The sequence below is a fragment of the Bactrocera dorsalis genome, chromosome 3 (assembly GCF_023373825.1).
Source record: "Bactrocera dorsalis isolate Fly_Bdor chromosome 3, ASM2337382v1, whole genome shotgun sequence".
Taxonomy (NCBI): Eukaryota; Metazoa; Arthropoda; class Insecta; order Diptera; family Tephritidae; genus Bactrocera; species Bactrocera dorsalis.
Window position 1 is genome coordinate 43,265,591 of NC_064305.1, and position 23,717 is coordinate 43,289,307.

Sequence of the window (23,717 nt, forward strand, 5' to 3'; positions counted from 1 at the left end):
AACTTCAAATTAATTATTGTGACCTATATACATATGTATGTATATTAACGGAGAATTCTAAACGAAACTTTTACTATAACCAGCAACTTGAAACCTGAGCGCAGTAGGTAACATACAACGGCGCTTAGTTCTCAAGTTAACTCTTACGGGCTCCACCTGCCAATAAGAATGATTATTGAAACACAACTTTATAGTATTAAACTAGAGAATCTTTTATGAAAAATAAAACTAAAATATCCATATATAAAAACTAATGTGATGGATGAATCTGATGCTGTTTAAGATGTTTGTTAATATCAGGTTCCAATTTACTCAAGAACAGTCGCAAGTCGCCACGTTCGGTAACAAGCAAACGATTTCTATTTTTAGTAAACACACAAATATGATGAAGGGAATGCTATCAAGAATCGTTGAACGATTGACCACAATCCACGGTACAATTGCGAGATCGGTTTTTGTAGCAAAAATTCTTGGTAACCATTTTTGGACTTGATTTTTATTTTCTCGTTTGTTGTCAATTCTATAAGTTCTTCTTCCAGCTGAGGTGACATTGCTGTGATGACATTTGAAAACGGATCCAACACCCAGTCTGCTATTTCCAAGTTCAAAATGTCCTGGTATCGTTCGGTGAAGTCAATGTGGAGGTTTTCTAAATGTTGGCAGTAGGCAAACAATTCGTCGTTACTGCATGATACTGATAAATTCGAAAAATTGTGAAACTCACATCTGCCCAGATTCTTTTTGTGTAGAAGCAGTTTGGCTGCGAAAGCAGCAACGAAGTTTTTTGTTTTAATTAAATTTAGTTTATCGCCTTGCAGTTGAAGATTCATGCCGTTGAACAATTTATACAAGTCTGTCATGTAACCTATATCATTCTTTGATGTTATGAGCTTGTCTTGAAGTTCTGTATCTTTAGTTTCCAAGAACTCTATAACAGAGTCAAACAGGTTGTAGAATCGAGTCAGACAATTGCCTCTGTTTGGTCAGAAGCATGTCACTGTGCAAAATCGGATGACCGTGACCGTGAATTAGGCTATTCACCTTTGTGAGAGCACCGCTTAAGCATATGCATATCAATTCTTACATCCATATACATATGTTACGGTTTTCTATTATTTGTACATAATTGCATTTTTTGTATGTTCTCATTTTCGCTTGCACTTTGCAAGCAGGTACATATATACATACGCACAAACATAGGTATTTCATACCTACGCCCTCATAAGCATATACGCACAAGCTTACGTAGCTAATGAGAAAATTAGGCACAAGAAGGGATAAAAACCGGTGCTAGCATAACATTAAGACATTATTAGTACAGCATTAGGATAGTGAAGAGTGAACTAAAATTAATGTAAAACTTAAATTAAATAAAACCAAAACTATCAACTGGACATTAATTTATTATTGGGCTCCTACATAATTTGGCGACCGTGACAGGACATGTGTTCTACATTTAATATTTTCGATCAAGAAAAGCCAATAGATTAATGTCTAAGTTAATTTAGAATAATTCATTTTGCGTAATACTGGCAAGAACTGGCTCTGCGTTTGTTCACCACATGGAATTTGCCCACATCATCTATCATCAGAAGCTGTGTAGCGGTATCCAACAACGGATCATTTGGATTGTTGTACCCGGACAACATTCTGTATAAGCGCAGATAGCAATTCTTGCCACACATCATCGTACTTGCCGCTGTAATCATACATCCAGATTACACGTGGTTTTATTAACGTACGTTCGAGATCTTCTCATCAACATCTGTCGAAGTTACCGACAGTTCGTCAACTCGTCGCAGTCTCCGTGCAAGATTACGGGACTCATCACATAACAGTTTCATCGGATTGCAGATCTGCTTTTGCTACATCTACAATAACTGCATCGCATTCTTCACTGCTCAGGTACTCGTATATATATTTATTTCGTGCCTTCAAATGCCTAACAACAGTAAAGCCAATGTGCCTAACATGGCTGATGAGGAACAATCGCCTTTGTCCTCGCTGATTCAAACGCGTTCAACGATTCTTCGCAACCTGCATAGTACAAAGCAACGAATTGCTTGTGAAGAAGTCGACTGCGATACGCATGTTCTCGAATGTCGACTACAAATTGTTGAGTCCTACTTTCAACAAATTTGTGACGTCCAGAACAACATTGAAGCTCTTTCTCCGTCAGACCAATCGAGAGCAGAAATTGAAGAAACATATATTTCAACAAAATCCAAAATTCTTTCGTTAATCAACCCCAGAAACCGCGTTTCTGAGTTGAACACTAGCATTTTCAACGCAACAACTTTTGGAAATACTAGCAGTTACCATAATCGATTGCCTTCACTTAAATTGCCTAAATTTGACGGCAAATATGCAGAATTTAAACGTTTTTTGTAATATGGTGCATGATGATCCAACAATGCCAAAGGTGGACAAATTTAACTATCTTTTAAACTGTCTTTCAGGACCAGCTCTTAGCGTCATCGAACCCTTTCAGGTAACCGAAGATAATTACCCGAAGGCTATACAGCGGCTCAAGGAAAGATACGACAACAACGTATTGATTTTTCAAGATCATGTTACATCGCTTTTCAACACTCCGGTTATGAAAAGATCTGACGCAGCAAGCCTACGTAATATTATCGACACTGTTGCAGCGCTTCGAGGTTCGTTACTCTCGTTGGGCTCAGAAAGTGACATAATGAATTCAATGCTAATTCATATCGTTTTAACCAAAATTGATTCTGATTCAAAATCAGCATACAATCAGAAGTAAGAGTTTGACCACTTGCCATCGTGGGACGATTGCTACAAGTGGCTGAATCGACGCTGTCAGTATTTAGAAACCTGTTCAAACGGTGAAAACTCAAAGGTAACACAGCGAGATTGTAAGCTACACGGTAAGAAAAATGCAAATTCATTCGTTAATGCGATGTCGGCATGTATACATTGCAATAATATAGAGCATAGCCTAAACAATTATCCTTCATTTCTACAGTTGTCAGCTAAGATGCGTTTTGATAGGGTGAAGCAAGCAGGAGCTTGCATCAATTGCTTACGAAAAGGACACACCGTATCTAAATGCCCATCAAAATCTCGTTGCCGCGTATGTCATCAATCGCACCATTCTCATCTTCATTTCGCCACCGTTGGAACTACAAATTATCCATTTGCACAAACATTAGAACTCCAAGGGAAAGACAATACATCTTTGTCATTTACTTCGCCGAATCCAGCGCATCAGTTACCAACTAATCCATCGGTTTCACTCATCGCATGCACACGTAAAAGAGCGATATTACCGACAGCTTTAATTTACATACAGGATAAATTTGGAGTGATGCAGCCAGCTCGCGCGTTATTGGATTCCTGTTCCGAATTGAATTTCATCACCGAAGAAACAGCGAAGCGTTTGCAGCTCAAAAGGTTTTTCTCATATCAGGAAATCTCAGGTATTTCAGATATTCGTTCTAATTCAAAGTATGCAGTAAATGCGAAAATCAAATCTCGTATTGGAGATTTTACTTGTCTGTCGGAATTCGTTATAACTAAACATATCACAACACAAATTCCTAGTAGTTTTATAAATACTTCTAAATGGAATATTCCTGAAAATCTTCAGCTTGCGGATCCATACTTCTACAAACCGCAACGTATAGATTTATTGCTCAATGCAGAAGTATTTTTTGAGAGCCTTCAAGAAGGCACAATTTCATTTGGAAAAGGCTTACCACGCCTTCAAAACAGCAAATTAGGTTGGATTGTAGGGGGCAATTTTGAAAAGCTTTCAAATTCCCGCCCATCCATTTGCAATGTCACGCTAAATTCAAATCTATCGAATATCGATTCGATTCTTCAACGTTTTTGGGAAATTGAAAATTTCACCGAAAAGGAAGCAACATTGTCCGAAGAAGAACGTTTATGCGAAAAACATTTCATTGAAAACGTTCAAGTGAAAAATGATGGACGTGTACAAGTACGGTTACCATTTAAGGTTTCACCGACAATATTAGGCAACTCTTTCCATAATGCCAGGAAGAGATTTCTCGCTCTTGAACGTCGTCTATCTAACAATAAATTACTAAAAAACATGTATGCGGATTTCATAAAAGAATATATTGAACTCGGGCACATGGTTGCCATAAAAAACTTTGATTTCAATAGCTCGCACTATATAATTCCACATCATTGTGTACTCCGTCCACAAAGTACTACGACCAAGCTTCGGGTTGTATTCGACGCCTCTGCGCGCACCACTACTGATCATTCATTAAATGAAATACTCATGGTTGGAGCAACAATTCAACCAGAACTAATCATCACATTATTATCATTTCGTTTATATCCCTACGTATTAACCGCCGATATACCAAAAATGTATCGGCAATTTTTGATTAACGATCAAGATCAACGATATCAACTCATTTTGTGGAGAAATGAACCTCATGAGCCATTACAGTTGTTTCAACTCAAAACTGTAACTTACGGATTGGCTTCTGCACCATTCCTAGCTATTCGCAGTTTATTTCATATTGCTGATGTCAATAAAGCTGCCTTTCCTCTAGCATCGTCTGCTATTCGTGAAAGTTTTTATGTTGACGATTTGTTGACTGGTGCAGATAGCATTGAAAACTTACAAAAACTAAAAATTGAAATCATAGAAGTTCTTCGTTCTCATGGTCTTTCTCTGACTAAATGGCACTCGAATTCTAAACAATTATCTGACGCATCTTATAATGAAGTTGTAATTAAAACAACTGAAGAAAACATTACCAAAGCGTTAGGTACGTCATGGAAACCTTTAGCTGATACCATTTGTTATCGCTATGAATTACCAGATATACTGTCAGTTACAAAGCGATCTGTTCTATCAATTATTTCCAAAATATTTGATATCCTCGGTTTATTGAGCCCCGTGATAATACGCGGCAAAATATTAATGCAAGAAATTTGGATTCGCCGATTAGATTGGGATGAAACACTACCACCCGATCTTCATAACATTTGGTTGCAGATTAAAGCGGATTTAAATTTCATTAATAAAATCGAAGTTCCTCGTCATGTACAAATATCATCCAATTCTCGCTGTGAAGTTCATGGCTTCGCAGACGCATCAACGCGCGCATATGGGTGCTGCATTTATTTACGTTCTATTATAAAGGACACTTACAAAACTACGTTACTTATTGCTAAATCTAAAGTGGCACCAATTAAAGCACAATCGCTTCCTCGTTTGGAGTTATGTGCAGCACTGTTACTGAGTAGGACTTGGCAAAAAATCAAGGATAAGGTATTAAAATTTTGCACTAACATATATTTTTGGACTGACTCAGAGATAGTGCTAAAGTGGCTCAACATTCATTCGGCGACGTTAAATTGCTTCGTTGCCAATCGAGTCTCGGAAATTCAGGAAATTTCAGAAGGCATTAGCTGGAAACACGTACCAAGTACACAAAATCCTGCAGACATCGTTTCACGCGGCTGTAGCGCTCAGGATCTTGTACGTACGATTTGGTTCTCTGGACCAGAGTTTCTAATGAAAAATTCATCGGAATGGCCTGTAAGCAAAAAGGGACATAACATTAAAATCCAAGATTTGGAACGACGGAAAGGAATCAACCTCAAGTGTAGCAAAAGCAGCAACGAAGGACACATCATCAATATCATCATCAACCGCAGTTCATCGTACCACCGATTACTTCGCGTCGCTGCATATATATTTCGTGTTTTCAACAAAGTTGCTGTTAACAATAAACTAACGCCAGCAATGATACTTCATCTACCATTAGAAGAACTCGATCACACTTGGTGGCGAATCGTCGTATCTATTCAACAGATCGAATTCGCTGAAGAAATTGAAAGACTTCAGAAACAACAGGAAGTAAAATCGTTTGTACAGAAGCTGACTCCTTTTCTACATGAAACGAATCTCAACGGAGTGACAGTTTCAGTTCTCAGAGTCGGTGGCCGTTTGTCTAAGGCACCAATTCTTTTTGACGCAAAATTTCCCGCACTTCTTCCAAAAGATCATCGATTTACATATTTGTACCTAGAATATCTCCATCGGAAGCATTTACATGCTGGTCCAAAGGTTTTAATAAATATCTTGCGTGAGCGAGTCTGGGTTATAAATGCTCGCGAAATCGTAAGGAAAATCGTTCGAAATTGCGTACTATGTTTCTATTATAAACCTAAATTAATGGGTCAAATTATGGCGGATCTTCCTGCCAATCGCTTGCAAATGCAACGTCCATTTCTAATTAGCGGCGTTGACTTTTGCGGCCCTTTCAGTACAACTTATCGTCTTCGTGGAAGAGCTCCATACAAAACATACATAGCAATCTTTGTATGCTTCGCATCCAAAGCTATACATGCAGAATTAGTATCCGACCTCTCTACTAATAATTTTATACTTTGTCTAAAACGTTTTGTAGGAAGACACGGCATACCTCAACGCATTTACTGCGGCAACGGCACAAATTTCGTTGGTGCTCAAGCCAAATTGAGAGATCTTCATCAACAATTCTTCAATCAAGCGGCTACTGATGATATCACTAGTTATAGCACCAACACTGGTTTTGAGTTTTGTTTTATTCCGCCTCGTGCGCCACATTTTGGGGGTTTATGGGAGGCGGCAGTAAAATCAATGAAATCCATTTTGCTAAAAAACATCTCAAACGCACACCTGACATATGAAGAACTTCAGACCGTCGTAGTTGAAGTAGAAGCTATTTTGAACTCTCGTCCGCTGACACCGCTTTCAAATGACCCCAATGATGGCGAAGCTCTAACTCCAGCTCATCTATTGATTGGGACATCATTACTGTCGATGTCAGATAAAGCTATCAATATGAACACAATATCTTCGTTAACGCAATGGCAGCGGGTGACGTATCTGAAGCAGCGTTTTTGGGACATATGGTCACACTACTATATTCTTAGCCTACAACAACGCTCTAAGTGGTTAAAACCGGAAGCCAACATCGAAATTGGACAAATGGTGATCATCCATGAATCCAACTTGCCCCCACAGCATTGGTCACTTGGGAGAATTATGAACATCGTCCCTGGTTCCGACGGCAAAGTGAGGGTTGTGGACATCAAAACTACTAAAGGGATCATAAGGAGAGCAGTCCATAAAATTGCACCATTACCCATTTCGGATTGAAATGCAAGCATTTCAATGGGGGGAGCATGTTTGGTCAGAAGCATGTCACTGTGCAAAATCGGATGACCGTGACCGTGAATTAGGCTATTCACCTTTGTGAGAGCACCGCTTAAGCATATGCATATCAATTCTTACATCCATATACATATGTTACGGTTTTCTATTATTTGTACATAATTGCATTTTTTGTATGTTCTCATTTTCGCTTGCACTTTGCAAGCAGGTACATATATACATACGCACAAACATAGGTATTTCATACCTACGCCCTCATAAGCATATACGCACAAGCTTACGTAGCTAATGAGAAAATTAGGCACAAGAAGGGATAAAAACCGGTGCTAGCATAACATTAAGACATTATTAGTACAGCATTAGGATAGTGAAGAGTGAACTAAAATTAATGTAAAACTTAAATTAAATAAAACCAAAACTATCAACTGGACATTAATTTATTATTGGGCTCCTACAGCCTCTTTATAGCCAACGAACTTCAGTATGAAACAACAAACGATTTAAATCCTCTTCATTAGTAACACTGTTGACGCCGCCCCCGCCCAATTTGTTTTGCCACGTCTGTATCGACAGAGCAATCTTTTCTTTTCTTCTTTTTCGAAGTTTTTTCGAAGTTTAATTCGCGCGCAACTAAACTCTAACTAAAAAGTTGCGCGCTCTCTCCTTTTGCGACAACCTAGCGATACAGACGTGGTAAGTGTGTTTCCAATTTATTATAATTAAATATAGGTATTATAAGAAACCTTTGTTTTTTATTTAACATTTTGTGAAATCATTTGCGCCGAACGTTTCCCTACGGCCAACCACATCTTTGGAACGAACGAGCACCGTGCTCCACCACCCGAATTATCATTGGTCCTTCGAGCCGGATAACAGGTAACAAGTCGATTTTTTATTAAAGTGAAAGTGCATAATTTGCCCGCTTTAGCAACTCGCATGTTACAGCCAAGCATATTTTGGATTTGTGCTCTGCAAGCTAAAGGCAATAGATTGGTTAATTTGTGCATCGTTTATGTACAAAACCCATTGTGCTGTGTGAAGTGGAGACCAAAACTTATTTTTGTCACTCTACCCACAAAATCAAAGCACAAGATTGCAGGTAGTATTGTACTTCATTTAAGTACAACAACAAATACACCTGGCAAATGCACTATTTCACTTTGCAAAAAAAACCACACTCTGTTATTCGAGAAAAGTTATAAATTTCTTGGACGCACAAAATCGTCTGGAGCGTCAACAATCTCTCTCGGGTTTTTGTTTTTCCTTGTGGTTTAATTTGAGTCTAGTCGCTCAACTCTGCCTTCCCATATATTGCTCGAATAGCAATAAAGGCAAGCAGCAATAACGCAGCTGCAGTTTCGCGAGTGAACAAAAAAAAAAAAAACAGAATACAAAATTAATACAAAGTGCAGTGAGTAACACTAAAAAATTAGAAAAGTGAAGTGAGCGACGCCAAGAACGCCAAACAGCGAAGTGAAAGCAGCAAAGGGAGAGCAGTAAAGGCCAAGCAACAAAGTGCGAGCAGCAAAGGCAAAGCAGCACAGAAAGCAGCACAGGCCAAGCAGAAAAGGGAGAGCAGCAGAGGCAATCAGCAAAGGCAAAGCAGTATAGGCAAGGCAGCCATCCCAGAAAGACAGCAGCAAACAAAAAAAAGTGTAGTGTTAAATTTGAATAACCCCATGAACAAAAGTGAATAGTAGATAAATCAAATAAGTGCTTATGAAATTTTATTTGTATTTACATTGAAATAAAGCAATTAAGCACACATCAATTTTGTTTGTGTATGTACATAGTCAAAGACTAGGCTTGCAAGTGCATTGGAACGATTACCCAGCAAGCACTTTCAAATTAAATTTGGGAAAAATACTTTGAGGAAATACTTCACTAAATTTGCAAGTGCAAGTACAAGTGCATTGGGCCGATTACCCAGCAAGCATACACTAATTAAATTCGGAAAATACTTTCAGAAATTGTTTGCTAAATTTATTAATTTTTTTGTGCTTTCGCAAATTCACGCTTCACTAAGAAACAACGCACTACTAATTTATAGTCTGTCCGTGATTGGGTCTATAACATATTTGCAAACATTTTATAAATTTTAATTTCAAGTTTTAGATCTAATTTTGTGCAACATTTTTGCAGTTCCGGTTCAATTTTTGAAAAAAAATGGAATCAATTAGAGCCTTTACCACAGCTGCAGACGCTCTACTAGAGTTTGAGGAGTCTTTTACTCCAACAGCAAACAATCAAAGTGCCTACTCTCTTGAAGTTCAACAAGCTGAACTGAAATCTCTGTGGGCAGAGGTAAAGTCAGAATACAAGTTGTGTTTGACAAAAGTGGATCCTTCTGACACAAGATCAATTGACGACATTAAACTTAAATATACAAGCTGTTACCACGCTTATGTGTGTTGCGCGGCCTTGATGGGCGAACACATCCACAACCTCACGGGGTTCAACCAAAGCCCTACTTCAAATTCTACAGTGATTCAACCTGAACGGTTACAACAAACTGTAGAACCCGTGAGGTATTCTATCAATTTACCGCCATGTGATACCGAAATATTTCATGGCGATGTTTTATAATGGCCCTCATTTAGGAATTTATTTGCCGCCATTTATGGGAATAACCCAAGACTATCTCCGGTAGAAAAGTTATTCCATTTGAATCAAAAAACGCGAGGTGAGACAAAAGATATCGTTTCGAAAGCGCCACTGACGAATGACGGATTCGCATTGGCTTGGAATAATTTGCTGAGTAGGTATGAAAACAAGCGAGTGCTTGTCAATACACAATTGAATTTATTATTCAAGCTTCCGCACATCTCCACAGAATCTGAGACCGAACTCAGAAATTTACAGCGGGAAATAAATAGCTGCATTACAGCTTTACAAAAACATGGCATCAATGTAGATAGCTGGGATGCCATTTTTACGTATTTGTGTTCAATCCGACTACCGGACTACACACTATCGCTTTGGGAACAATCTCTGGATTCGGATTCAGAGATCCCAAAATGGGTTGAGTTAGACAAGTTTCTGACCAAACGGGTTAAAACGCTTGAGAGAGTATCAAACCTCAAAGGCGAGTTGAGTACTCAACCCAATATTAAGTCGGCTGATGGTGAAGATCGGATACCAACCTTGCAGTCAAGGATTGGATCTAAACCCCTCAATGCCCATCACGCAAAGACAAACAATACCAGATGTAAACTGTGCTCATCTCAATCGCACATTTTGAAAACTTGTCAAAGATTCATTGAGATGCAGCCTAATGCACGGTTAAATGCTGTCAGAAAACTCCACGTCTGCCTAAACTGTTTAACAGACTCACATGAAGTAAAAAATTGTAAAAGTATGTTTAATTGCAATAAATGTAAACAGAGGCTCTATGATTCACCGGGATCAGAGTGAGGGAATAGCTCAGACATCTGACAGCACAGACACTACTGAGATTTCTACTAAATCTCATGTGGCCTCTATTAAGGCCAATATTTCAAATGTGCCTACCAGTCGAAGCATGCTCTTAGGTACAGCCATGGTGACCATATGTCACAACGAGAGCACCTTCACTGTCAGAGCCCTGATTGATTGGGGATCTGAAGCCACCTTCGTAAGCAATAGTCTGCAAAAACGCTTACATCTGGCAACCAAAAAGGTCAGCGCGCGAGTTTCAGGATTGAATAATACCGTATCAGGACGAGTTCAATCGGTATGCTCGATCACAATTGGCTCGCCGCGTAACAAAGATTTGAAACTAGAAGCGGAAGCTTTGGTACTGCCAAAATTGACAGGACTGCTTCCATCCAGATCAATTAACTCTTCAATTGTCAAAAGGTTACCTAATATCCCCTTGGCGGATAATAATTTCTATACGAGCCAAAAGGTTGACTTGTTGATCGGAGCAGATCTTTACCCGAAAATCATTCTAAACGGGGTAAAATCGAAAATCTTCGGATCCCTAGTTGCACAGCATACAGTGTTCGGTTGGATTTTAACCGGTTCCGTTCCCTCCGAAGAAACGAAGGTAAATAGCAAAGGCGACGGACAAAATTCATCAATAACTAAACAACAAACTCAAAATCATTTTTGTAAAGTAAATAATAGTAATTTTATATTTACACAACAGAAACAACATCAGCAGCATCAGCAGCAGCAGCAGCACCAGCTACAACGGGATCAAAGTAACGATGATGGCGAAACAAATGATGCGCCCGGCTCATCGAATCACACCGTTACGCATGGTAGCGTCGGTGTGCCGACATTGCCTGCAGCAGCGCTATCTCTGTCAGCAACATCCGTAGGCAGCACACCGCCGAGCAGCGCTGAAGCGACAAATGCCAACAATTTCGCTTATTACACGGGTGCCGCTGAAACGGTGGCAGCAACGCACCGACATGCTGTCGCAGCAACGCCACCACTACCAGCCTCATCCCAATCGTTGCCGCCGTCATCAACTGTGGCGGCCTCATCAGCAACAGCGCACTATCCACCACCACACCAGCAACACTATGTCACGAGCAACGCAGTGGCGCCACTGTCGGATACCTTTCACCACGAGCAGATGCAGCTACAGTTACAACAACAGTACGAGCACCGTTATCGACTGCAAACAGCCCATTATCACCAGCAACAGCAGGCGCCGCCGTCTCAATCGCAGCAAGAAGACCAACAGCCGTCTACACAATACCAACATGCGCGCAGCAACAGACAAGCAACGCAGTCGACAGTCATACACCACACAACGAACACATCACAAGCAGCAACAACAACACAGCAGCAGCAACCTGCAGCAATGGCGCACGCGTTGACACAAATCACACAGAAACAACAACAACCGTGTCAACGGACGTCAGCAGTCACTCAAAGCACTGACCAACGACGTCTCTCCCGCATACCACATGCCCAAGATCGAGCCAGACTCGAGTCGTCTCGCCGACTTCGGCATGCTGGTAACTTCCTTTCGGATTGGCGGCATGGCAACGATCGACTGAGACTCGATTCGTCTCAGCGACATTGCCCGGACCGAACCAGACTCGATTCGTCTCGTCGGCCACCCCATCCAAAGCGAAGGCGTGGACGAGACGCTCGACGTCAAGCAGATGCACGCCGTATCATCAAGGATAGGCAAGCAGCACTACGGACGTTTACTCCCGGCTCACGTTGCCCGGGTTACAACCAGCGGCAATGGGCCAACTCATCGCCCAAAACACGTCGCTGGGATATATCATATGCGGCGGCATGGCAATGACCGACTGAGATTCGATTCATCTCAGCGGCATTTCCCGGACCGAACTAGACTCGATTCGTCTCGTCGGCCACCCCATCTGCAAAGAAGACGTGAAAGAGGAAGTGCAGAAGCCATTTAGTTAAGTTAGTTTTAAGTAATTGATTGTAAACTGCATTTGCAGTAATACTGCAAGGCGGGGAGAATGTTGACGCCGCCCCCGCCCAATTTCTTTTGCCACGTCTGTATCGGCAGAGCAATCTTTTCTTTTCTCTTTTCGAAGTTTTTTCGAAGTATTAATTCGCGCGCAACTAAACACTTACTAAAAATTGCGCGCTCTCTTCTTTTGCGACAGCTCAGCTATACAGACGTGGTAAGTGTGATTCCAATTTGTTATATTAAATTTATATATATTATATGAAACCCTTTGTTTTATTTAATATCTATTTCTGTGGAATAAATTTGCGCCGAACGTTTCCCTACGGCCAACCACATCATTGGAACGAACGAGCACCGTGCTCCACCACCCGAATTATCAGTATGAAATAAAACTAGCAAGAGGGAAAGGATAAAAATATGCGTTGAAATCTTACAACGAAATCAAATTTGATACGGATACAGGAGGCTCGTTGTCGTTCATAAATGTTTCTGATAACATCAAGATGTTTGACTGTTCAAACACTCTATCTGAGAAATCATCAACATGAGCACGAAGACTTTGACAATTGAATGATATTATTGATAAACATTTCTTGTGCTAAGGAACTCGAATAATTCTTTTTCGAAGGTAGTAATTGGATTTTGACGTAATTTTATCATTTCATCTCGCAAAGTGCGACATGACCTGTCATTGCTTCCAATGCCATGATACAATTTTTTCTGTTTGTTTACTGGGATAATGTAAACTCCTTCAATGGCAACATCTCTTGACAGTGCGACATAAACTAACTGTTGAAATTGAACTTTTTCATAATAGTAAACAATTGTCAACCCACAAGCTGGTGCCAGTGGAAAGTGGTTTCTCTTAGCTGACGAACTGTACTTATTGACTGCATTATTTTTGTGTAAAACCTTGGAATTTATTCATTAAAATCACCACTCAGAAGTCGTTTTATCTGTTGTAAGCGAACGATTTTCGAAGAAACATCATTTCTAATATGCCACAAGACAAAATTAGAAATGAAGTTCTTAAACCTCACGCTGTCAGACAAAACGATACACCTCGTCATCGCGGGTTAATTTCCAAAAAATGTGATTTTTCAAAGGTCAACGCAGAGTATTTCAACCAAAAGTAACATAAAATAGTTGAGAGTTCGCAGAAATGAAACACAAACGAAAGAAAAAGAAGTATAACTTCAATAATGCACAATCATACAAACATACATATGCGCACACACGTGAATAGTCACCTCGCCATCGCGGGTCGATTTGCAAAGAAAGTAAATGAAGACTGACCAGAGAACTTAAAAGTATAGAGAAGGTGCAGGTACATTCCGTGGCTAATAGATGGCGCTAATTTCGAAATCATTGAAATCGCAAAATCGAAAATATTTGTCGAAATCTATCCGTTGATGAGTGAACTGCGTAAATTGACAAAAATGGAGCATTTGTAAGTATATATGTAAAAAAATAGCCGAGGATGCATTAAATTATGTTTAAAATTTGTGATTTAGAGACAAGAAACAAAAACACACCAACAAAAATCAATTTGAAGTGCTAGTGGATATCATGAAGTTGCATCCAGACATAGCTAAAGGATTTTCTCAAAGAGCACCCGCGGAAATAACTGCTTTTTGGGAAGACACTTCAGAAAAGTTAAACGCTATGGGCCCTCCAGTCAAGGACAAGACTGGATGGAAAAAGGTATAAAAAACAGCACGCGTTTATATTATCGGTTAATATTGGTTCATTTATAGGTTTGGACTGATTTTAAATTTGCAGTTAAAAGAAAAATGATTAAAAATACAAAGCAAATTTCTGCAACAGGGGGTGGGCCCTTCAACCAAATAAATTTAAGTTCCCTCGAAGAGGAGGTCAGCGCTATACTTTCCCTTAATAAATCAGTAGAGGGATTGAAAGGTATAAAAAGTTTTGGAACATCAACAAACATTTCAGATGACATCCCTAGTACGAGTAAGAAGAGACCAATTGACGACATTTCTTCCCAGCCCCAAATGCAAAATGAAATATCATTTCTATCGTCTGACCAGCAAATGGAAGCAAATGGAGATACTGACCACCTGACCCACTGTACACCGCACAAGAAACAGAAAATAAATAAAATGAGTCTTCTTGAGGAGCAAATAAATATCCAAAAAAAGATGGAGGACAATGTTTCAAAAGTTCTAAACACGCTTATGAAGCAACAGAGCGAACATGCACAAGCACAATCTGAAACAAACAGATTGATAAGAAAACTCTATGAAATTGAAAAAGATAAAATGAAGGAAATGAAGCAACATAATGCTGTAATGGAAAAAAAGAATTGTAGAACTTGAACTACAACATTTAAATAATCTATAAGTTTTTATTTTTAATTTCTAATAATTCGTTTAATGAATTTTTATGTTTATTTAAATAATTTTAATATGAATATGTACTATGAACTTATATTAAAAAATATCTAAAAAACTATCTCTAATTCTATTTGCTTCATCGGTAGGCGTATCATCTAAATCATTCTCATCTTCGTTGGAATATGCATTTTCAGTTGTGTCCAGGTTTAACTCATTTATGTTTTCATTTGAATTAAAATGCAAACGAATATTATGCAATGCGCAGCATAAATTGACAATACGCGCTGCTTTATACGGTGCTACGGTTCACTACAAAGACAACGAAATACCGATTTTAATAAACCTATTGTTTTCTCAATAACAATTCGGCCTTTAGCATGATATGTGTTGAATCTCCTTTTTCGGACGCATGTTATTGGTTCCCTAAACGGAGTTATGAGCCACGGTTGAAGAGGGTAGCCTTTGTCACCTTTACAAAATATATATTTGATTAGTACATTCGTATAAATTGATAGTATTTTTAGCAAATTATTCTTACCTAGTATTAAATTTGCATGTCCTCTCCGATAATTTGATGCGCTAATGATTTTCAAATCACTCATATCCCATATGTGAGAATCATGACTACTGCCGGGATATTTAGCACAAACGTATCGAATTTGCATCTTATGGTCACACGCCTACATATGAAAAACATATATATGTATATATAGAATACTGAATAATAAGTTAATTTTGAAAAAGCCTAACCAGCATAACATTCAGACTTGAGAATCCTTTGCGGTTAAAATACAGATGTTTATCTCTTGACGGTGCCATTATCTTTACGTGAGTTCCATCAACTGCCATTGCCACACCAGGAATTTTTGATTTGCCAAAAAAATATGTTTTTGCTTCCAATTCCTCGCTGGCGGTCATGTCAATGGAGACCCACCTTGAACATAACCTGTACTCAAGAATGTTGACTACTTCATCTAATACAACACAAAATGTCGATTGGGCCATATTTATATTGAAGTCCTTTCCAATACAATGTTGATAACTACCCGTGGCTAAGAAACGTAGACATGCAGCAAGTTTTATTTTTGGAGAAAGAGAACCTTGTCTTTTGTCATTTCCAAGTTCATTTTCGCATTCCCCCAAAATGTATATAAATGCCCTTTTGTTGATCCGAAAATTTTTGATGAAACTGCGTATGTACATACATTCAAACATATATAAATAAAATTTTGTTTTTTTAGCTTAAATAGTTCAACTCACTTATAGTCATCCATTTCCAGCACGTCTTTTGAAATATTCCTCAAATTTCTGCGCTCACGACGAATGTTTACACTATTTTCATCATCACTATCACTTAAATATAATGCAATTGTATCCATTTCAAATATTTGTAAAAACGAATGAAAAAGCTAAGACAATTTATTTAATTTTTCAAACTTGTCAAATTTGTTGATAACACAGTTTCTTTATGGTATGGTAAAGCAGGTTATCGACGGTATCAATAATCGCATAAACATTTTCGATCGAAAATTCTATCCGCAGCGAATTCGATTTCGATGCGGATTCAATAATTAGACCCATTAATTAATTTGAAAGTGCCGATAAATGAGAAACGAAATTTCAATAAATTTAAGTAAATTTACATGTATTTTCATTTATATTTAATTGTCAGTAAATTTTTTAAAAATTATTTGCCCTAGTTGTCCATTTTTTATTTTCTCACACATTTCAGCCGATTTTTGTAAAGAAATTTGACCTGCGTAGAAGCAAAATGCGAAACAATAATACATACAGCCAAATTGGCGAAGAACAAGTGTAGTAAATTTTACAACAAAAACAAGCGCAAATTCCACAAGCGCAGGTGCTTCATTCATAAAAACAGAGGCCGTAACATCTCCCCGAGCATGCCTTTGCCAACAAGTCGTCTTTTCGCGACGATGGCAAAAGCTAAAAATCATAAATTGCACAACTTTCTGGTGCTTCTCGTAAAAATCTACGTCGATATGTATTCACGATCATACGTATGCTTACATACATATTTACGCATGTTTGTAGGCGAAGCTGCTACAGCGGCAAGGGGTGACAATCGGAGGCCATTACTTTACTTATGCCATAGAAATTCTTTTGCTACGAATATGGAAATGACAACGTAATAATGCAAGTATGCATTTTTCTAAAGGTCATTAATTTTTTTTTGAAGAAATGAAAGGAATGAATGATCCTGAGAAGTATAGTATTAACTTTTCAACGGCCAACGCAGAGTATTTCAACCAAAAGGAATTTATTCATTAAAATCACCACTCAGAAGTCGTTTTATCCATTGTAAGCGAACGATTTTCGAAGAAACATCATTTTTAATATGCCACAAGACAAAATTAGAAATGAACTTCTTAAACCTCACGCTGTCAGATAAAACGATATACCTCGTCATCGCGGGTATATTTCCAAAAATGGAAATGAAGACACACAGAAATGATTCTGTGAAGTATAGTCTTAATTTTTCAAAGGCCAATGCAGAGTATTTCAAACAAAAGTCACATAAAATAGTTGAGAATTCGCAGAAAGATAAACGAAAGAAAAAGAACTATAACTTCAATAATGCACAAGCATACAAACATACATATGCGCACACATGCGAATATGTCACCAACCAAAAATTGAAACATTGTTCTACAAAAACAACAACAGCATAAGCATGGCAACATTGTGTTGTGTTGTTGTGTCGGCCGAGCTGTGCCGAAAGAAACGAACAAACGATCGCCGATTGTCACCGCTTCGCTTGCTGCTCGAACATCTTCGCAGACCAGGTTGCGTTAGATTCATATTGAGCAAGGTTGCGCAACCTGAATCTATCGCAACCTTTTCCGGAGTCGTATAAGAAGTATAACTTCAATAAATATATACCCAACGGGATAATGGTTCACCGCTTACATTTCTTTGAAGAATGCTTTGAAGAAAATTATTATGTAGAATTCTTTGATACCAAGTAATGCATAAAAGTAAGCTATAAATTCTACAATCAAGTAAGTACGTGAAAAATGTTACAATACAATACAAATTGATTGTAAAAGTAGAAGGCTTCACCGAATCGAATGTGTTCACCAAACTCAAAAAAGCATCAGACTCGCCAAAGACCCTTTCTTTAAGTCTCGTTGCTTGGAAAAAAAGCCGCAATATTAAAAGAAAACCATTTCTTCTTATACATAAATACTTATTTTCATAACGAATTTCATACATGTATTTTCATAAATAAAGCAAAATTAATATGCAATTTTTTCTATTCTACTATTGACATTGGCATTGAAGAATTCTCCGTTAACTTTGGCGTCGAAGAATTCTTCGTCCCTATGGTAAGAGAAAGAGGTGATATGTGTTTTTCGTAGGACATCGCCGTGTTAATTTTCATCGGTCGGAGTAAGCGATACAATCATGCTGCATCGTTTACCTTGTTCGCTAACCAATGCCTACCACATCCCGCTGGGTATGTATGCATGCTCCTTATGATACTCCCAACAACAGCATTGTGATATTTTCATGCTTAAATTTTTGCTTTGCATACATACATATGTATGCTTTTGCGTTTTGCCATCGGCATTTCCATATTGACATGTGAAAATAATTATAATATGAGTATAATTTTGTATGAATGCATGCATAGTAATATTTACATTGATTTGGACTTGCATATGTTGTATAATAATTTAATTCGATTTCTACATAATATGCTATACTAATAAATATTTTTGTATTATGTTTCTTAGTAAAGAAACTGAATTTATTACAACAATATATAAATGCATATACATATACATACATCGTCTATCATATTAATATTATTATATGGTCATATGAATATAAGTATACGCATATGCGTGTTCAGAAATTCATATTATGATGTTATCACTTATCAATATATTACGTGTGCGCGCATATCTGCATGTCTACATACATACATATATTTGTATACATTGCCGAACAAATAATGCAGAAGCATACACACATATGTACATATTATGCGTACACATGTGAATATGTCACCTACAAAAAATTGAAACATTGTTCTACAAAAACAACAATTGTCTAAATACCACAAGCATGGCAAGTCGCTATGGCAGCCGAATTGGCGAAGCCCAAATGCAGTACATTTTACAACAAAAACGATTTCATTCATAAACACAGGCGCATATTCCACAAGCGACCTCGCTTCTTACATAAAAACAGACGCTGTACATGTCCCCGATCACGCCCTTTGTCAACAAGCGTCTTTTCGCGACGATGGCAAAAGCTAAAAATCATAAAGAACATCTTTCTGGTGTTTGTTCTTAGAAAGAAGTGAGAAAAGTGGCAACATAGCTGTTATGTATTTAGAATATTTGTCAATTCTAAAATATTTTTCCGTGGCTCGTAAAAATCAGCATCGATATGTATGCAAGCTCATACAGAAGCATACATATATACGCTAGCTTGTTGGCGAAACTGTGCGATCAGCAACGGAAGCGGTAACAATCGGTGAACGTTTGTTAGTTTCTTTCGGCACAGCTTGGATTTTCTACCAATGTTGTGACGCTTTATGGTCGCGTCAATGCTTCGACAGATTGACTCTTTGACAAAACGTAAGTTTCGGCCATTGATTGTCCGTGGCAACGGAGATGCGAAAAATGCGTGCGACACTTATTATTCTGAATGTATGTACATTAGAGTGTGCCATTCTGAGGCAACCTTTTTTTTTCAACTGAAAAACAGGCTCAAAACTTTCGAAAATGTGTAAAAAATAGTCACTCTTAATCTAATCTACTCGAGAATCGAGTTTTCTCGTAAAATAATCGACATTTCCATTAAATAATCGATTTTTCGAATGTCAAGAACCGATTATTAATCCACTTCGATTACTGAAAATCGATTTTTAAAAATCGATTATTTTACGGGAAAACTCGATTTTCGAGTAGAATCGGAGTCGAGTTTACCATCCCTACTGGCAGCTATCGAGGCACGTATAAAACCTCCGCACAATAACCACCACAAAAAAAAATGATTTTTTTTCCATGTAATTTATATGGAAAACAGAAAATTTGAATGAGGCACCAGTGACGTTGTTTTTCACATTTTCGAAAGTTTTGAGCTTGTTTTTCAATTGAAAAAAAGGGTTGCCTCAGAATGACACACCCTAATGTACATACATATGTATGTATGTGGCTCGCATTTGCTTTCGTAAACATACAGACAAATGTGCCACAGAAATAATATACATACATACATATGAATATGCCATAGAAATTCTATTGGTATAAATATGGAAATGATAACGAAATAATGCGAATATGCATATTTCATGAAGGTCATCAATTTTCTTTGAAGAAATTAAGTTCAAGATGTGCCAACTTCACTTTGTAATAGTCGAAATAAATATAATTTATTCGAAATATCAATTTATTTAAAAATTAAAAAATAAAATTAAAGGAAATAAAATTTTAATTATTTTTACCTAATTTTTCCCGATTTTGTAAAAAAAAGTAAAATTTTTACCATTTTTCGGAAAACAATGGTTCATACAAGTATAATACAAAATAATCACGCATATGTGACTCAGAGAATGCTTTTTTACATTCTCTGTGTGACTTCGTATATTTTTCTTCAAAGCATTTTTCTTTATTTATTCTCGTATGAATTCAGTCGTTTTACATATATCTCTGCCAGAGAACTTGCTCATTTCTGCTAAATAGCAGCGAAAATTGTGTATTCCTTACTACAATTATATCAGTTCTGTTAGCCGCCCAATCGAATTATATATTGCTGTTACAGACATATGATAGCTCTTTTGAATATATTTTTATACGTTTACATGCCGACATGTGTATTCATATGAATTCTTCTTGTGCATATCTATGAATAATATGTTCATACTTATGTGCGTACTTCATTATATATGTATATAACAAACTATAATAATACTTGTATACAATATTATAAGAATAAAATACGAGGTTTGACAATGAAGTAATGATATTGATTTCATTGCCGCGCTTGTGGTAAACCTGTGACCTTGAAATTCCCTTTCTCTTTTTTTCGGCATCCTTCCCCTCTCCATTGATATATGTACCATCGCTCTAGCTTATTTAGTTCGCCTGCTGCGTCAAGTTGAGTAGACGTGTGCTTGCAGTGCTCGTCACGAAAATGGAAAACAGAAATCAAGAGCAACGCGTCGCGATAAAATTTTGCGTCAGATTGGGTGAAACAGCTTCGGAAACGTACGCTAAAATTGTTAGAGTGTATGGTGATAGTGCTCTTAGTCGTGCCTCACAATAGTTGTCTCCGCGCGCCCCCCGCCCGAAAAAAGCTCGCATGAGCAAGTCGAAGGTGAAAACGATGGTTATTGCCTTTTCTGATAGCCGTGGAATCGTCCACAAAAATCAAAGTCTACTATTGCCGAAAGATTTCGAAAACGAGTCAACAGTGTACGCCGAGACATCGCTCGTAACTGGATCCTTCATCACGACATGCGTGTCCCAGTATTTGGCCTCTATTGGCCGCCTTATTCCCCCGACATGTCACCCTGTGACTTTTTTTGTTTCCTAAAACAAAATCGGTGGTCAAAGGAACCCATTTTGAGTCGATTACGGACATCCAGGTGATCGTGACGAGGGTACTCGCCGACATCCCAGTCAAAGCGTTCCAGAAATGTTACGAAGCATGGAAAGCGCGCTGGAATCGCGGTATAGATGCCCAAGGGGACTACTTTGAAGGGGATGGCAAAGTGGTAGAATAATTTCCAAATGTACGGTTTTTATGGAATCAGTTATCAGTGATAACAAGTGCGCGCTGCTCATATGTATGTACATACATAAATACAAGTACGTGCGTATGACATTCACACACAAATAATGCATACACAACATACATACTTATATGCGTTCACATGTAGAATGTGTCAGCCGCAAAAATTACAAATATTGTTCTACAAAAACAACAAATGCCTGAAAGAGCATCAGCAGCGTTACAAGTCAATATGGCAGCCAAATAGTCGATGCCCAAATTTGTAGAGAAACACAACAACATTTTCATTCATGAATGCAAGTGCACTCTCAACAGTCAAACTCGCTTTATTCATAAAAGCAAACACCATTACATCTCCCCGAGCATGTTTTTGCTGACAAGCGTCTTTTCGCGATGGTGGCAAAAGCTTCTTCTTCTTACTTGGCGAAGACACCGCTTACGCGATTATAGCCGAGTTAACAACCGCGCGCCAGTCGTTTCTTCTTTTCGCTACGTGGCGCCAATTGGATATTCCAAGCGAAGCCAGGTCCATCTCCACTTGGTCCTTCCAACAGAGTGGAGGTCTTCCTCTTCCTCTGCTTCCCCCGACGGGTACTGCGTCGAATACTTTCAAAGCTGGAGTGTTTTCATCCATCCGGACAACATGACCTAGCCAGCGTAGCCGCTGTCTTTTAATTCGCTGAACTATGTCAATGTCGTCGTATATCTCGTACAGCTCATCGTTCCATAAATCTTTCGCAGAATTTTTCTCTCGAAAACTCGCAACGTCGACTCATCCGCTGTTGACATCGTCCAAGCCTCTGCACCATATAGCAGGACGGGAATTGTGAGTGACTTATAGAGTTTGGTTTTTGTCTGTCGAGAGAGGACTTTGCTTCTCAATTGCCTACTCAGTCCGAAGTAGCACCTGTTGGCAAGAGTTATCCTGCGTTGGATTTCTAGGCTGACATTGTTGGTGGTGTTTACGCTGGTTCCAAGATAGACGAAATTATCTACAACTTCAAAGTTATGACTGTCAACAGTGACGTGAGTGCCAAGTCGCGAGTGCGACGACTGTTTGTTTGATGACAGGAGATATTTCGTCTTGCCCTCGTTCACTGCCAGACCCATTCGTTTTGCTTCCTTGTCCAGCCTGGAGAAAGCAGAACTAACGGCGCGGGTGTTGAGGTTGACGATATCAATGTCATCGGCATACGCCAGCAGCTGTACACTCTTATAAAAGATTGTACCTGCTCGATTAAGTTCTGCAGCTCGAACTATTTTCTCCAGCAGCAGATTGAAAAAGTCGCACGATAGGGAGTCGCCTTGTCTGAAACCTCGTTTGGCATCGAACGGCTCGGAGAGGTTCTTCCCGATCCTGACGGAGCTTTTGGTGCCGCTCAACGTCAGTTTACACAGCCGTATCAGTTTTGCGGGGATACCAAATTCAGACATCGCGGCATAAAGGCAGCTCCTTTTCGTGCTGTCGAAAGCAGCTTTGAAATCGACGAAGAGGTGGTGTGTGTCGATTCTCCTTTCACGGGTCTTTTCCAAGATTTGGCGCATGGTGAATATCTGGTCGGTTGTTGATTTGCCAGGTCTAAAGCCACACTGATAAGGTCCAATCAGTTCGTTGACGGTGGGCTTTAATCTTTCACACAATACGCTCGATAGAACCTTATATGCGATGTTGAGGAGGCTAATCCCACGGTAGTTGGCGCAGATTGTGGGGTTTCCTTTTTTATGGATTGGGCATAGCACACTTAAATTCCAGTCGTTGGGCATGCTTTCGTCCGACCATATTTTACAAAGAAGCTGATGCATGCTCCTTATCAGTTCTTCACCGCCGTGTTTGAATAGCTCGGCCGGCAATCCATCGGCCCCTGCCGCTTTGTTGTTCTTCAGGCGGGTGATTGCTATTCGAACTTCTTCATGGTCGGGTAATGGAACGTCTGCTCAATCGTCATCGATTGGGGAATCGGGTTCGCCTTCTCCCGGTGTTGTGCCATTCAGCAGGTTGGAGAAGTGTTCCCTCCATAATTTATGT

General features: G+C 38.8%; 3 protein-coding genes, 1 non-coding gene and 2 pseudogenes across 17 annotated transcripts in view; 2 read left to right on the top strand and 4 right to left on the bottom strand.

The window, feature by feature from the left end:
* LOC105232674 (phosphatidylinositol phosphatase PTPRQ) overlaps positions 1-23,717 on the top strand; it is an 862,901-nt gene that overhangs the window by 63,217 nt on the left and 775,967 nt on the right. The gene's annotated exons all lie outside the window — the stretch shown is intronic.
* Positions 733-23,717, bottom strand: part of LOC125777147 (uncharacterized) — a 495,194-nt gene continuing 472,209 nt past the window's right edge. The window contains exon 2 of the mRNA XM_049451400.1: positions 733-865. The gene's annotated coding sequence lies outside the window, so the exon portion shown is untranslated. The remainder of the gene's footprint in view (positions 866-23,717) is intronic.
* Positions 8,186-12,809, top strand: LOC125777123 (box A-binding factor-like). Its single transcript, XM_049451279.1, has 2 exons — positions 8,186-11,204; positions 11,307-12,809. The coding sequence occupies exons 1-2, from the start codon at positions 10,569-10,571 to the stop codon at positions 12,426-12,428; spliced, it is 1,758 nt and encodes a 585-aa protein (XP_049307236.1). The 5' UTR covers positions 8,186-10,568; the 3' UTR covers positions 12,429-12,809.
* LOC125777986 (small nucleolar RNA U3) lies at positions 13,499-13,713 on the bottom strand. Its single transcript, XR_007422466.1, has one exon. It is a non-coding gene; the product is annotated as a small nucleolar RNA U3 (small nucleolar RNA).
* Positions 15,014-15,667, bottom strand: LOC125777183 (putative nuclease HARBI1; annotated as a pseudogene).
* On the bottom strand, positions 17,217-17,415 carry LOC125777957 (small nucleolar RNA U3; annotated as a pseudogene).